Source organism: Sinocyclocheilus rhinocerous, unplaced genomic scaffold, assembly GCF_001515625.1.
Source record: "Sinocyclocheilus rhinocerous isolate Xijiao unplaced genomic scaffold, SAMN03320098_v1.1 scaffold182, whole genome shotgun sequence".
Lineage (NCBI taxonomy): Eukaryota > Metazoa > Chordata > Actinopteri > Cypriniformes > Cyprinidae > Sinocyclocheilus > Sinocyclocheilus rhinocerous.
In genome coordinates, this window is record NW_015655576.1 from 1,550,009 (window position 1) to 1,564,950 (window position 14,942).

The window sequence follows — 14,942 nt, forward strand, 5'->3', positions numbered from 1 at the left end:
ATACAACCTTTCGGCTTTCTGCGAGAATGTACGACAACAGACAAAAATAATATTGGTAACAACAATAAAAATCAATGTACAAAGTTATAGTCAAGTATATTATTGTGGAGTGATATAAATCGATACCTTAGTGTAGTGATGGTAGTAGGCTATATAGGCTAATGATTTCATAATTAACTTACATCATTAGATGATTGCGATGGTGACCATCATAAGTGTGGCCAACATAGCAAAAGCCATGGTGAAGTCTTCCCAGGAAATGGGCACTTTGGTGTTCAGGTTGGTAAACTCCAAAACGATGATGAGGAGGGTCGTGAAACAGCAGAAGCACCAGCAGAACATGCACCAAGCCCAGTGGGACGTGGCTGTGTTCGGGATTCCCGCTGACGCCGCCAGTGCAAAGCAGATGCATGTTAGAACCACCTCCACCATCCGAACAATGCCAATAGGCAGAATCAGTGTTCTGAAATCCAAGTGCAACATCACAAAACTCTTTCACCAATCCCAAAGCCTTTTTGTTTTTTTCCAGAATCCCAATGATTTGATTTCTCAAAACCGTCTTACATTCTTCTGAGCTTCTTTGTGTAGTTTTACTGTGCCATAAATGTCAACAAATCCATAACAGATCCAGTTAAACTCCTTTTTTTTTCTCCTCACGTCGTCCTCTGGTTTTTGTATTCCACAGGGATTCTTGACAAATCAATAGCCAGAAGTAAAAATTCAGTTCCTTCTCAGGTGGCTGCAAACATGTTTGATCATGTTGACACTAGAACAGAAGCCGTTTCGAGCTTATCGCTTTTATGACCTTTCTCCAGGTTCTCATTGGTCGCTGGTCTGTTGTTGTCCTATGAGCTGATTCCAAACCCTGAACTCTGGTCTAGAGCCGGGCTCTTTCTAATCTTCACCTATGGGCTTCAGTCCCACCTCAAGATAACTTCTGGTTTAATCACAGGAAAGTTTAAATTGGATTATTCTTTTACTTGTCCTGATAACAGTATGATGTGGAGTACTAGGTTTATATAGGCCAAGAATGTTTGCCAGATAAAGCAAACAATCTAGCAGAACTCTTTCTTTGTCTACGGCTTGTAAAATGATTTAGAGCTTTTCTCTTCATTGCGCAACATCTTCAGTTTTATTTGCTACTGAAGCCTATTTCCTCTGCATAATAATAATTAACCATGCTTTGGTAAAAAAAATCAAAAGTGTGACACAAAAAGTCAAAATTATGAGATACAAATGATCATAATTATGATATAAAAAGTTGAAATTATGACAAAAAGTTTCAATAAAATGGTAAAATGTCATAGTTATCATAAGTCAAATTTCTAAAATACAAAGTGATAATTATTAAATAAAAAGTTATTATTATCATAATGACATGAAAAGTCAAAATGATGTTTTATCACTTTTTTTTTTTTTTTTACACCATTTTGCCTCTGTCTGTCTGTATGTGTGTTGTTTTAAATGCTAGCTGCTATTTTCATGTTGAAATCCAGGTTAAATAATAGATAAAACAACAACAAGATCTTTTTTTTTTAACTCAAAAAACAGCAATAACAAAAAATACTTGAAGTGTTGGCATTCAACTGGTCATGATAATGACTTGGCTGTACATTGTAATCCCTTAGTTTTGTGTTTAAACTGAAGTGTTATTGAGATTAAAGTATACTTGCACTAGCTGACAAACTATAATCTGATAGAATTTGAAATAGAGCAGAGAGATTATAAGCAATAGGTAATTTAATATACAAAAAAGATGCATATATTCAACTCAGTCAACATGAAATGGCATTCACAAGTCATTTTACTTCTATATTGTAATGCATTTCTGAATGAAACAGTATATTCTTCTGAGTGAAAAAAATGTAGGGCGGGTTTGATTTATCTATAGGGAACTTATTGGATAATGTAAGTGGGTGTATTATCAGTGGATTGTGTTGGTTACTCCAGTCCCAAAACACTGGTAACATTTCATGGGGTTTTATGAGGATGACAAGGTTGAAGGTCATCCTCCTGAGCATCTCAATTATTTGCTGTTATCTTTAGTACATTAACATTATGTTAGCATACGTTACATAAGAGTTCATCTAGAGTCATTGTTAGGATCAAAGATCAATATTAAGTTGACAATGAATGTTACAGTTACACTGTAAACCTGAAGTTGAGAGAACTCAAAAAAATTTGAGGTAATCAGTTACATAATTTTTTTTTTTAATTATGATGTCTCCAATTTTAACAACTATTATTTTTTGAGTTTGTTGTACTCATGTATGTTAATTACTCTTAACGGGAGGCACTGAGTAACTAACTCATACATTTTGATAGAAATTAACATAAAATATTTAGTTAAATTATTTTTGAATTGTTGCAACTCAAATTAATAAAAATTATACTTCCAGTATCGCGTGAAACGAGACCGAGCCGCATTCTTAAGAAGAAAAATTCAATGCTTTTTTTATGAGAGAATTGTCAGCAAATAAGAAAGCAGTTACAATACAAAAATATTAAATAATAATAAAAAATGAACAATAATAATGAAAAAAAAAAACAAGACGGGTATATAATTAAACAAAACACATCGCATTCAAAGGAAAAGATTGAACAACTTACAAATTTCAATTGTTTTTCAATAAAAAATGAACAATAATAATGAAAAAAAAAAACAAGACAGGGGTATATAATTAAACAAAACACATCGCATTCAAAGGAAAAGATTGAACAACTTACAAATTTCAATTGTTTTTAAAGCTTATTACTTGAAATAGTCCCAAAGTAATGCTGTATTTCAGGCAAGCAAAACTAAAAAAGTGGCTTCTAACTTGAGAATTTACATTTATGCATATAAAATTGTGTTAACCAAATAAAAAGTATACTTTGTTTTTCTGTAAATGCACTTTTTTTCCAATTAACAAGTCCAAACAAAACATTTTCCCCAAAGTAAAGAAAATTCTTTATCAATATTCTCATTAACAAATAAGGAAAAATCTTTCCACAACAATTAGAGTAATGGCAGTGCCAAAATAAATGCACTATAGTCTCTGGGTGCCGTTTACAAAAAGAACAGTTTGTATCAATATCTTTTTTGTGTTTCTTTAAGACATTATTAACAGGATATACGATGGATAATTGATAATGGAAATTTCTTTTATCTTATTAGTAATGAAGTATCTATTCGGAATCAGCCAAACTTTCCTCCAGGCAATATCAGAAACAAAAGCATTCCAATAAACTGTAACATTTGGAACTGACACAAATTCATTAAGAAATAACAAACGTATTGACTTTTTAGAAGAAGTGGCTGAAAATCAATGTTTCCCCACCACTGAAACAGTAGGACCTAAATGAATCAGGATCTTTTGAAACAGTCTAATAACTCCATTTGGTATGGCATCAAAAACAATAGCAAATTCTTTAGGGGTAATGGGAATATTAACACGACAATGAAATTCTTCATAGTTTAGTAAGTGGCCATTCTCATTAAACAACTGATTTACGATTGGAATATTTTCATCAAACCAGCGCTGAAAGAAAAGAGATTTGTTTTTATACAGAATATCTCGGTTATTCTTTGAGCATTAGGGTTTACACTCATAAATACATAATGATGAAGGCAAACTGATGTGTCTTCTCTCTTTCTTTCGCTTTCTGCAGTTTCACTGGTAATATATATAACAGCTGTACTTCTCATCCAAGCTGATGCCACAAACTGGCTACTTTTAGTAGATTTTACATTTCACAACTTACAAATGAGGAACATCACAAGCACTTTATCACACAACCGTTGTGGTTTTCTAGGCAGGTGAAACGAAGATCACCAGACGCACTGAGTAAACCGTATCCACGATGTAGACGATCAGATTGATGCAAGTCATGCAGGACACAACGACCAGCCTGCTCCAGAGACAGTTTCTGCAGACTGATGGTCTCAGCACTTTCTGGAAACTGTAGACGGGCCATACCACCACAGCCGTGAGGTACATTAGAACCGCCAGTATGTTGTACCCCGTCAGACATTTGTCCAGCGGGATGGGGATTCGAGCCAACAACCTGCCGATGGTGAGGATGATGATAAGTAGAGCAACGATGAAGCAGATTGAGTAGACGGCCACGCACCACTGGAGCCCAGGAAACCTGCTGTACAAGCCCGAATCCAGACAGATGAAGATGATGCAGGCCACGAACGCCTCTAGGACCTTCAGCAAGCCCGGCACGGTGGACAGGAACCCGCTGATCTCCCCGGCTTTGGCTCGGGTCAGTCCCACCTCGGCTGCGTAGAGGCCGAAGCACACGCAGGACATCACTGTGGCCGCAATCTTGACCGAACATGAGGAGCATACGTAAAACGTGGGGTAGATGATGGAAGCGGCCAACAGCATAAGTGTGGACAACATCGCAAAAGCCGTAGTGAAGTCATCCCAAGAAATGGGCACCTTGGTGTTGAGGCTGGTGAACTCCAGGATGATGATGAGGAGGGTCATGAAGCAGCAGAAGCACCAGGTGAACATGCACCAGGCCCAGAATGAAGTGCTGTTGTGGCCTTCAGAAGCCACCAGGCTGAAGGTAATGAGCGTTAGTGCGAACTCAAACTGTCGGATTATTCCCACCGGCACGGTGAGCGATTGAGTGTTCAGGGTTACCATGATGATGGTGTTGTTCCTCCTTAAACGTCACTTAAATTGATGTTCTGCCTTGATTTCGATGCCTTTAGCGTTCAAAACGTTGTCTTCTCATTGACTTCTCTCTCATACTCCCAAAGTTTCTTGGCTTTTCCACTCTTTTCTCAGCCTGATCGTTGTCCGTATCAACTCCAGGTTAGTCTTCACACACTAACCTCATCCAGAAGGAAAGCCGTCCAGGGAGGGGCAGCATGTTTTCAGCCACATCCTCTGATTATTCATTACCTTATCAGTAGCACCTCAGTAGATTGGCCCCGGTTTGTAAATGTCCAGTTCAAATGAGGAGTGTGAAGATGAGAAACTGGGTGGACCCTGAAATATCACAGCTAAATAAGATGATGAGCATCTGAATACTAAAGGCGGAGGGAAGAAATGATGGGCTTGATTTATGTATTAGCTCTCATTTGTGAAACAAGGCTATAAAAGATGGAGAGACATGCTCTGAAGATGAGAAATTAAGGTCTCCAGAAGAAATCAGGTTGAGCTTCTCTCCATGACAGGGTGCACCAAAAACCTGGCAGCTTTTACCATGTGAAATTACACGCGATCCGAGCTTTCTCATTTTATAAAGCAAACGCATACTTTAAAGATATGCTTATTTGTCATTCTCATTGCTTATTATTATTTTTATGCTTTTTCCCTAAATATTGTTTATATTTTGGCCTTTGAGCTTGTTTTAGGTATGAAAGATGGTATAGAAATAACATTGCATGTTTATTTTTGTTTTTGTTTTATTTATGTTTTATGTTTGTTTATTTTAATATGCTTTCTTGTCATCCTTGTTGCTTATTGTTTTTATGTTTTTTTTCCTCTGTAAATATTGTTTATATTTTGACCTTTGAGCTTGTTTTAGGAATGAAAGGTGCAAATTAACATTGAATATTTATTTTTATGTGCTTTTTTGTCATTCTTGTTGCTTATTATTTATTATTTTATACTTTTCTCCCTTAAATAATGTTTATATTTTTAACCTTGAACTGCTTTTTTGAATGAAAGGTGTGAATTGATGTTGTATATTTATATTTATTTTTATGTTGTTGTTTTTTTTTATGTTTTTTTTTTTTTTTTTTTTGCTTTTTTTTTTTTTTTTGTTTTTTTTTTTTTTTTTTTTTGTTGCTTATTATAAAAAAAATGCTTTTTTCCCCTAAATAGTGTTTATATTTTGAGTTGCATTTTAAAGGTACCATTGAAATGTTCGCACTTTATTTTACAGTACGTGTACTTACAGTGTACTTACCTAAACTGTACTGTAATATAAGGTAATTACATGGGTTAAGGTTAGGTTTAGGGGTAGGTTCAGGGTTAGTACCTAGTTATACTATAATAACTACATAGTATGTACATGCGAAACAAAATAAAGTGCTACCGAAATAACACTGAATATTTATTTTTGTTCCCTGTTATTGTTTTTATATGCTTTATTCTCGAAATAATGTTTATATTTTGGCCTTTGAACTGCATTTTATGTATGAAAGGTGCTATAGAAATAACATAGTATATTAGAATACTATCCTTGCTTCACATTACCTAAAGTCATCTTTGTGGTCCAAATATCCAACTAATTATTCATCATCTGCTGCTAGAAGTTCTAAGCATTGATAATGGTGACAACATCACTGTAACATCTTTATCCCAGTAGTTTGTTTAAGTGTCATGAGGTCATAGTTTGTGAAATATTTAATTTGCAAAGTATGCTTTCACCACCATGCCTTAGTTATTGTCTAACTAAGTATTGTATAAAGGGAAGTGAATTTGAATATTGCAGTAGAAAAGTAAACAAATGAGGCTATGAAATGGGTTTGTGTCTTTACAGGGATGTGTTGGAGAGACAGACAATATGTGCTGGACTTTGACCTTACTGTAACTGTGTACAGAGTCAGATCACACCTATTGACACAGACATATACAATTAGAAATAAAAAAGTAGCACAACACCCTAAATACTGCATTATCTTCATATATCTTACATTTACTACAAGATAAATTCTGTATGTTTCATGACAACTTCACTTTTGGACCATTGTGTTTTTTTATGATGATTTAAATGCTAAACTGCAACCAGAGATGTTAAATAGTTTTTTTTATAACGGGCAATCTCTTTAACGACTCACAATGTTATATCTTGTTTAATTTGAAGTTAAGTTTAGTATTTCCGATTTATAATAAAAGGGTTAGCATGAATAGTGGTATATTCAAAATTAAGTGTCATTGGGAAATTAAGTCTATTATAATAAAAAAAAAAAAAAAAAAAAAAAAAAAAATTTGGAAAAACGTGCTAGTTTGTGAAAATGTATATTATGAAATGTTTTAAACAAAAATGGCTTTGTTTTTGTCCAATATTACAAAATGGTTAAATACAATTAAAAAGTGCATTTAAAAAATACTATAAAACTATTTATTTTGTTTTATATTTCATTTCATTTCCTTGAATTTTGAGTTCCTCGTCGTCACGACGCGCGACGCGGAAACACCGATGACGCAAATGGTGTGCGCCGGAGGAGTGTAGTGTTGACCATAGACATAATAAATATTATTATTTATTATGTCTATGGTTGACACCATTGACACAAGCGTCTGTCGGTGCCAGGCACAGAGATGTCAATATAACTGTGGTCATATTTTCTCCGATGAACATGATCAAAAATCATGGCTCCTTACCTGAGAGGTCTGTATTAAATTCTGGTTCAACCTTCACTGTAATCTATTTTAGTTTACTGTATGATTTATTATTGACCGCAGTGGAAGAAAACTCATGTCTTTTCTTGAGCTCTATATGTTTGCAAACTTTAGTTTCAGTTTTAGACGTGTGCATTCTGACATTTTACCTCACAGATTGAATTTGGAACTATCCATCGTCGCTATGGAGACAAGCCCCTCCCCTTCTAGTAATGGAACAAGCCTCCTGTCGTTGCAATGGGAGATAGTTACCCAGATCGCCTCACATCTCCCAGCACAGTGTGTCATTAATGTGCTGCCGCAGGTAAGCATTTTCAAATTCAACAGACGTTTTGAAGCCAAAATTGACATTTTTTTTCTATCACTAATTGTGTATGCATTTCTTACTAATAGTAATACATGTATAAATACTAAGAATAATATTAATACATTTAAATAACTTTTTTTTGTTTACCTTTATATGATAAACAATTGTTTTTGTGCTCACGGATCCTATAAACCTTAAACCTTTTTGTTTGAAAGTTTGGGGTGAATTATATTTTTTAATGTTTTTGAAAGAAGTATTTTATGCTCACCAAGACTGCATTTATTTGATCAAAAATACAGTAATATTGTGAAACATTATTACAATTTAAAATGACGGTTTTCTATTTGAATATATTGTAAAATGTAATTTATTCCTGTGATGCAAAGCTGAATTTTCAGTGTCTTCAGTGTCACATGATCCTTACAAGGTACGCGATACAGTACGAGACCAAACGCTATTATATTATTAATATATAATAATAACCACATATTATTATTATCAATGTTGAAAACAGTTGTGCTGCTTAAATATTTTTGTGGAAACCGTGATGTGTGTTTCAAGATCCTTTGATGAATAGAAAGTTCAAAAGAACAGATATTTTGTAACATTATAAAAGTCTTTACTGTCACTTTTGATCAATTTAATGCATCCCTGCTGAATGAAAGTATTAATTTCTTTAAAAAAAACCTTGAACTCTTGCTCTTTGTCTGTGTTTACGTATGTCAGACGTTGGGAAAGCTTAACGAGGATCGCTTGGCGTGGCAGCTTCGGGCTCAAAAACTCTCGGGTCCCACAGCATCTTTCCCAGTCGGGCCAAAGGAGGGTTTTGATTGGTCCAAGGCCTGTTTGGAAATGGAGCAGCTGATTGGCTGCTGGACAGGGCATGAGAATCAGGCAGAGAGACAGGACGAGGCAGCTGGTGGGGTGAAAGGTGAAGCGCCGGCAGCTGAGGGGAACTTGGTAGAGATGCAGCTGGATGTCGATTTAAGTGGTGCAGCGGAAGCAGGAGAAGAGAGCGTGCAAGTTCAATCCCAGAATGCCTCTGACATTTCCCAAGTCGTGGCCTAATGGTTAGAGCAGTGTTTCCCAACCCGGGTGCCGCGGCTGTCTGTTGAGAGCAGGGGTGCCTTGTAAAAAAATCATTTTTTAAAATATTTTTAAATTGCTAAAATGTTTTTAAAAAAAGCATCTATTATATAATATCCATTTCTGATGTCGCCAATAATTAGAGATGCACCGAAATTTCGGCTGCCGAAAATGAGTTCACCGCTCAGGTTTCACTTTCACGTGGTGTGACGCTCTGCGTATTATCCCGCTCTATGCGTGTGCGCTCCGCTCATATATCAGTATAATTTATAACAAATAAGTATTATTTAAGTGTATTTTATCTAATATATAATATTTAATAAAATATTTGTATTTTATTTTATTTAATCTCAGCTTTATTTTAATTACAGAATATTATTTTTAATAGTTTTAGTTTTTGCTTATATCAGTGATTCAAAATTATTTGCATTTAAAAAAAATTTTTTAATTTTAATTAGCATTCATACTTAAAACACTAAATTTAGAGATAAATGACTGTTGCAATGTTTAATATGAAAATAAGTGACTTGGGATGTTTATGTACACATTATATGTACAGAGGCCCCAGAAAGTATTTGAACAATTAAACCTCAATGAGAAATGTATAAAAATATTTGCATTACATAACAAAATATCAGTGCTTCTGCACCTTATACTTTACATGAAAAATAGCTTACTAAATTAAAAACACTTAAGCAGAATAAAAGGATCATGTGATACTGAAGACTGAAGTAATGATGCTGATAATTCAGCTTTGCATCACAGGAATAAATTACATTTTAAAATATATTAACATAGAAAACGGCTTTTAAATTGTAACAATATTTCATAATATTACTGATTTTACTGTATTTTTATCAAATAAATGCAGTCTTGGTGAGCATAAAATACTTCTTTCAAAAACATTTTAAAAATCGTATTGTCCCCAATGGCGTATATTTAAACATACACATGTTGTATGCGCTTTAAAGATGGCCAAATACCCTGTGAAGTCAACTCAGACACTAGTGCTGACATCTCTCATTTATGTGATATAGCTGCAGATCCACTGGTCAAGAGTCTTCGTCTTCACAGTGATGCTGTGTTATGTCTGGCATCTGATGACCAGTACATCCTATCAGGCAGTAAAGACCAAATGCATTTCTCTGTCCTCTTCACACGTCCACAGCTGAGCTCCTACCTGCTGTCGCTGTCGTACAGCGCTCGGGGATAACCGTGGACTCCTGCACACTTTCTCCATGCACAACAGCTCCCTGACGCCCATATCTCAGTTTAGCATCCGCAGGTCACTGGTCACAGGTGTACACTACTCTCCTGGTGCTGTCTACACATGCTCCTCTGACCGCACTATCAAGGTCAGTCTCCTGTCAGATAAAAATGAGTTTAGCTGATCTTCATCCAAGGTCATGGGCAGCTCACATCTATTATTGGATGCAGGTCCACCTTCCATGTGCACCACCCAAGAAGCTGTGCACCCTTCACCATCAGGCAGGAGTTAATGGGGTATGTTGACATTTTTACCCATGATTTATCTCTATGTTGATACATTTTATAATTTTACATTCCCTTCAAGCGGTAATTGAATATAACCAAAATCTTATATCTCATACACTAGCGTTCATAAATTTGGGGTCAGTGAGATATTTTGTTAAGAATTTAATATTTTTTACAGCAAATATGCGTTAAATTGATCAAACATGAAAGTAAAGGCATTTATAATGTTGCAAAAGATTCTTATTTCAAATAAATGCTGTACTTTTCTATTCATCAAAGAATCGTGAAATAAAAGTATGACAGTTTCCATAAAAATATTAAGCGGCACAACTGTTTTCAACATTGATAATAATCAGAAATGTTTCTTGAGCATCAGATCAGAATATCAGAATGATTTCTGAAGGATTATATGACACTGAAGACTGGAGTAATGATGCTGAAAATTCAGCTTTGATCACAGCAATAAATTACATTTTTAAAACATATTCAAATAGTAAATTGTAATAATATTTCACAATATTACTATTTTTACTGTATTTTTTATCAGATTTGACCTGTTTATAACTATAGTTATTTTCGTTGGGAATTCAAAAAATTTTTTTTTACATAAAAGAAAAAAATATTATAGCACAATTCAGAATAATAGGATTTATGTATGCATGTATGTATTTTATAAATAAATAAGCCTATTATTCTATAGTTGTGCAGTTATACTTTGTCTTTTTTGACATAATTTGTTAGCAACTTGCACCTCAATATTCAGATGTGCATTTACCTTTTCACCATTATTTATTACATAACCATGTAATGTGGCTATTTTTGAATAATCCAGTGAATTAAATATTTAAATCAAATGAAAGATATATTTCATTATGTTCTGTCTTTATTTGGATTTTGATGGATGCAAACCAAAAAACTGGAATAAGTGCAAAAAGAGATTCACATTAACACTTGAATTAAAAGACTAAAGACTCAAAATACAAATGCATTATAATTCTGATTGGATGAGCCATGTTCTAAGCCATGCATGTTAACCTTTAGTGTGTGTCTCATAAATACTTGTGTTGGGTCTTTTTTGACATAATTTGTTAGCAACTTGCACCTCAATATTCAGATGTGCATTTACCTTTTCGCCATTATTTATTACATAACCATGTAATGTGGCTATTTTTGAATAATCCAGTGAATTCAATATTTAAATCAAATGAAAGATACATTTCATTATGTTCTCTGTCTTTATTTGGATTTTGATGGATGCAAACCAAAAAACTGGAATAAGTGCAAAAAGAGATTCACATTAACACTTGAATTAAAAGACTAAAGACTCAAAATACAAATGCATTATAATTCTGATTGGATGAGCCATGTTCTAAGCCATGCATGTTAACCTTTAGTGTGTGTCTCATAAATACTTGTGTTGGATGATACCACTATTACTCTTATCTAGCAGTTATCTGTAATGCCATGCATAAATAAGTGACTTTTCTCTTCTCAGTTAAGTGTTGAAGGAGGAACGCTGGCCATCGCTTCCGGTGACATGAATGTGGCCCAGATGATGAGAGTCTCAAAGCATTTGATTGCAGGGAACAACAGGATCCAATCAGTTCTTCAACTCTGTATTTCCAGGAATTTATCAATTCATTATGCTTTAATTTGTTTCATTTTAATGGGGAAAAAAAGACGATGAATGTTATAGTGATTCTAGAAAATATATGACATTCCCAGTTTTTCATCGTTCTCTATGAAGGGGTCGCACTACGAATGCACACGCAGAGTCCAAAACATTTCAGTGCCTCATAAGGAACACTTTTTGTGATCATTACTTGAACATTTTAACAAAATCAATGCTAATAATATACTTAGACTGAAGACTCTCTGAAGCACACACAGTATAGCACAGTAAAGTTAAATGAGTACAAACAAGAATCATTATAACATAGTTTTGAGTATTTAGCTCTCTATATGTCTAGTACACTAACTAGGAAATCAGTTATTTAAAAATGGTGTGATTTAAGTTCAATTTGTTTTTGTATACTTGTCAGTGTACTTCTACAAGTATACAGTCTACAAATGAGGCACAATGTTTTAAAATGTATGCACTTCATGACCAGAGTCAAACTACTAAATAGCCTAATGTAAAATATTTATATTTATGAATTATGTATAGTTATTGCAGACAGTGCTGTTGTATTGTTCTGTGACTGACTGAATGTACTTTGAGCAAATTCTCTTTCTTCTTTGTTTTTATTTTTAAAAAGCTTTATAAATGTACATTTTGATAACTCGGTTGGATTTGTGAAGGAGTCGTTCTGAACGCTGCAAATAAACAGGGTTGATCCTGATAGTAGGCGCTGTTCACAGCAGCACGCACGTCTTCTTGTCTCTGAACGGGTTGGAGGAGGCGTTGATCCCGGTCAACAGCGGATCTGCTCTCCTGTGTTCCTGACAGTACTGAACCAGCTGCGCTGCTGCTGCGGAAATCTGACACACACACACACACACACACACACATACATGTCTGGTCAGCTATCCTTGTGGGGACTCTCCATAGGCGTAACGGTTTTCTACTGTACAGACCGTATATTCTATTGCCCTACACCAACCCTACCCCTAAACCTACCCCTCACAGGAAACTTTCTGCATTTTTAGATTTTCAAAAAACTTCATTCTGTGTGATTTATTAGCTTGTTTACCCGTGGGGACCTCAATTTAGGTCCCCACCGTGACACGAGTCCCCATGAGTCTGTGTGTATTCAGGTTTAAGTCCCCACCAGAATAGAAAAACAGGTACACACACACAGACAGACAGCCAACATATATGATAGACATATATTACGCTGTCAAAACCGTAATTTAACGAGACAGTGCTATGGTGAAAACCTGTTATTTAGTTAACGCAATACGTTCCTATACACTCAGAAAAAAAGTTATAAAGCTGCCACCACTGGTAGGTGTCCTGAGGTACAAAAGCTAATGTGTACCACTAAATGGTACATTTTAGTACTTCAAAAGCGCACATTAAGACCTGCAGTGTACGTATTAGTTACTATGTAGCCTACACTTAGGTCTTACTTAAAAGATACCGTCACTGAGGCGTTACTTTCAATAATAACGCCTCAGTGACACCAACTGTTTTACAGTAAAAACTGCAAATCTAACGGGACATTAAATGTACTTTTACAGTAAAATAACGTTAAATTTACAGTTTTTGAATTCGACTTTACATTTGGAACGAATGTTTGAAGGTCAAATTTGAACAGTTTGACAAAATCTGGCACCCTTTTCTCTGTTATCTTGATGGGAACCCTATGAACTAATGCATCATTTGTTAATGTAATGTTTTAATATTTCTTCATCAGACTTTACAATTTAATGTAAAATAGGTCTGGTAAGGGATTGTTTGCGATGGTTTTTTTCTTTTCTCTCTCTTATAATTTTGATTGTATTCTTTGTACATTTAAAAGAGATGAAAAATGTAAGATTGCAAATCTATCTTCAAAATCTTTCTTTCAATAAAAAAAATTAATAATAAAAAAAATATATATATATTTCATGAATTTTTTAAACAGTGTATATTATTATATTATATTACATTATATTATATTATTGTGCTTGGAAGTCAAGTTTCTTTGTTTCCTTTCCCCCGCTTTTTTTCATTTTCAGCCATACACACAAATGAAATGATAAACAACTCAAAAGATACACTCTATAATGCAAGAAGTGTTTTTGTTATAATGAATGCATCTCACCTTGATTCTCTGTAGTTCTGTCTCTAGTCTGAGCTGCTCCACGGCTCTCCTGGCATGAAGAACATTATTGCTGCAGTATACGTCCATCACGGCTAGATCAGCGTAGACTTACACTTTGAAAAACATGCTTATATGAACCTGAGCATAACATATATTACTTGTACTATCTAATGAATGAATAATTAGGTCTGGTAGATGATGAGTATAGCTGTAATTTTACCTCAAGAGTACATTTGGTTTGTTGTGTAGAGCTCAAATGTTGTTTCAGCGAGGAAGAGTTGGTGTCCAGCATGTCTCAATGGGATATTAAACCCCTTCATCCTCCAACACAAGCACGCACACACACACACACACACACACACACACACACACACACACACACACACACTCTGCTGGAAGCTTCAAAGCTCCTGTGATGTGGTCGAGTTCTGAGGTCACATCAACAGTGCCAGAAATGTCATGAAAGTGCAGTAGTATTTGATTTCACTCTGGTGGTCATGAAACATCTCTTGAATTTAACTGTGTGATATTTTACTGTTTAATGCAATAAAAAATGATCATACATTCGTTGGTCACTGTATAATAATTATTAATATATGTATTGTAATAATAATTATTACAATACATATTTGATAATAAAATATGTTTAAAATGATTGTCAAAACATTGATATATAATGCTCTAAATTTTGAGTTAGTTGACTTTAACTGTTCTTTATATATATGCTCTTTCGGGTCATTTTTCCGCCCCTTTATACAACATTAATGGCATCATAATATCCTGTTTTAATTCCAAACTTAGCATATATATATATATATACAAGGGTGTAACTTTGGTTTGAGAAGTGGGGGGGACACAAAATGGGGGAAAATGTTTTCGATTTGAATCCCATTTCCTGCATGTACATACATTTAGGGACTATGGTGATACAAAATCCAGGAAATAATTAATTAA

General features: G+C 34.5%; 2 protein-coding genes across 2 annotated transcripts in view; one reads left to right on the forward strand and one right to left on the reverse strand.

Annotated features, from left to right (window-relative positions):
* The first annotated feature begins 1,288 nt into the window (after nucleotides 1-1,288).
* LOC107718601 (deoxyhypusine synthase-like) overlaps nucleotides 1,289-14,942 on the forward strand; it is a 20,075-nt gene continuing 6,421 nt past the window's right edge. Inside the window, exon 1 of the mRNA XM_016525763.1 lies at nucleotides 1,289-1,293. Within this exon, the coding sequence (XP_016381249.1) occupies nucleotides 1,291-1,293 (3 nt within the window). The 5' untranslated portion in view covers nucleotides 1,289-1,290. The remainder of the gene's footprint in view (nucleotides 1,294-14,942) is intronic.
* Nucleotides 3,792-4,640, reverse strand: LOC107718602 (myeloid-associated differentiation marker homolog). The gene has a single exon (XM_016525764.1). It carries the CDS (start codon nucleotides 4,638-4,640, stop codon nucleotides 3,792-3,794), a length of 849 nt encoding a protein of 282 aa, XP_016381250.1.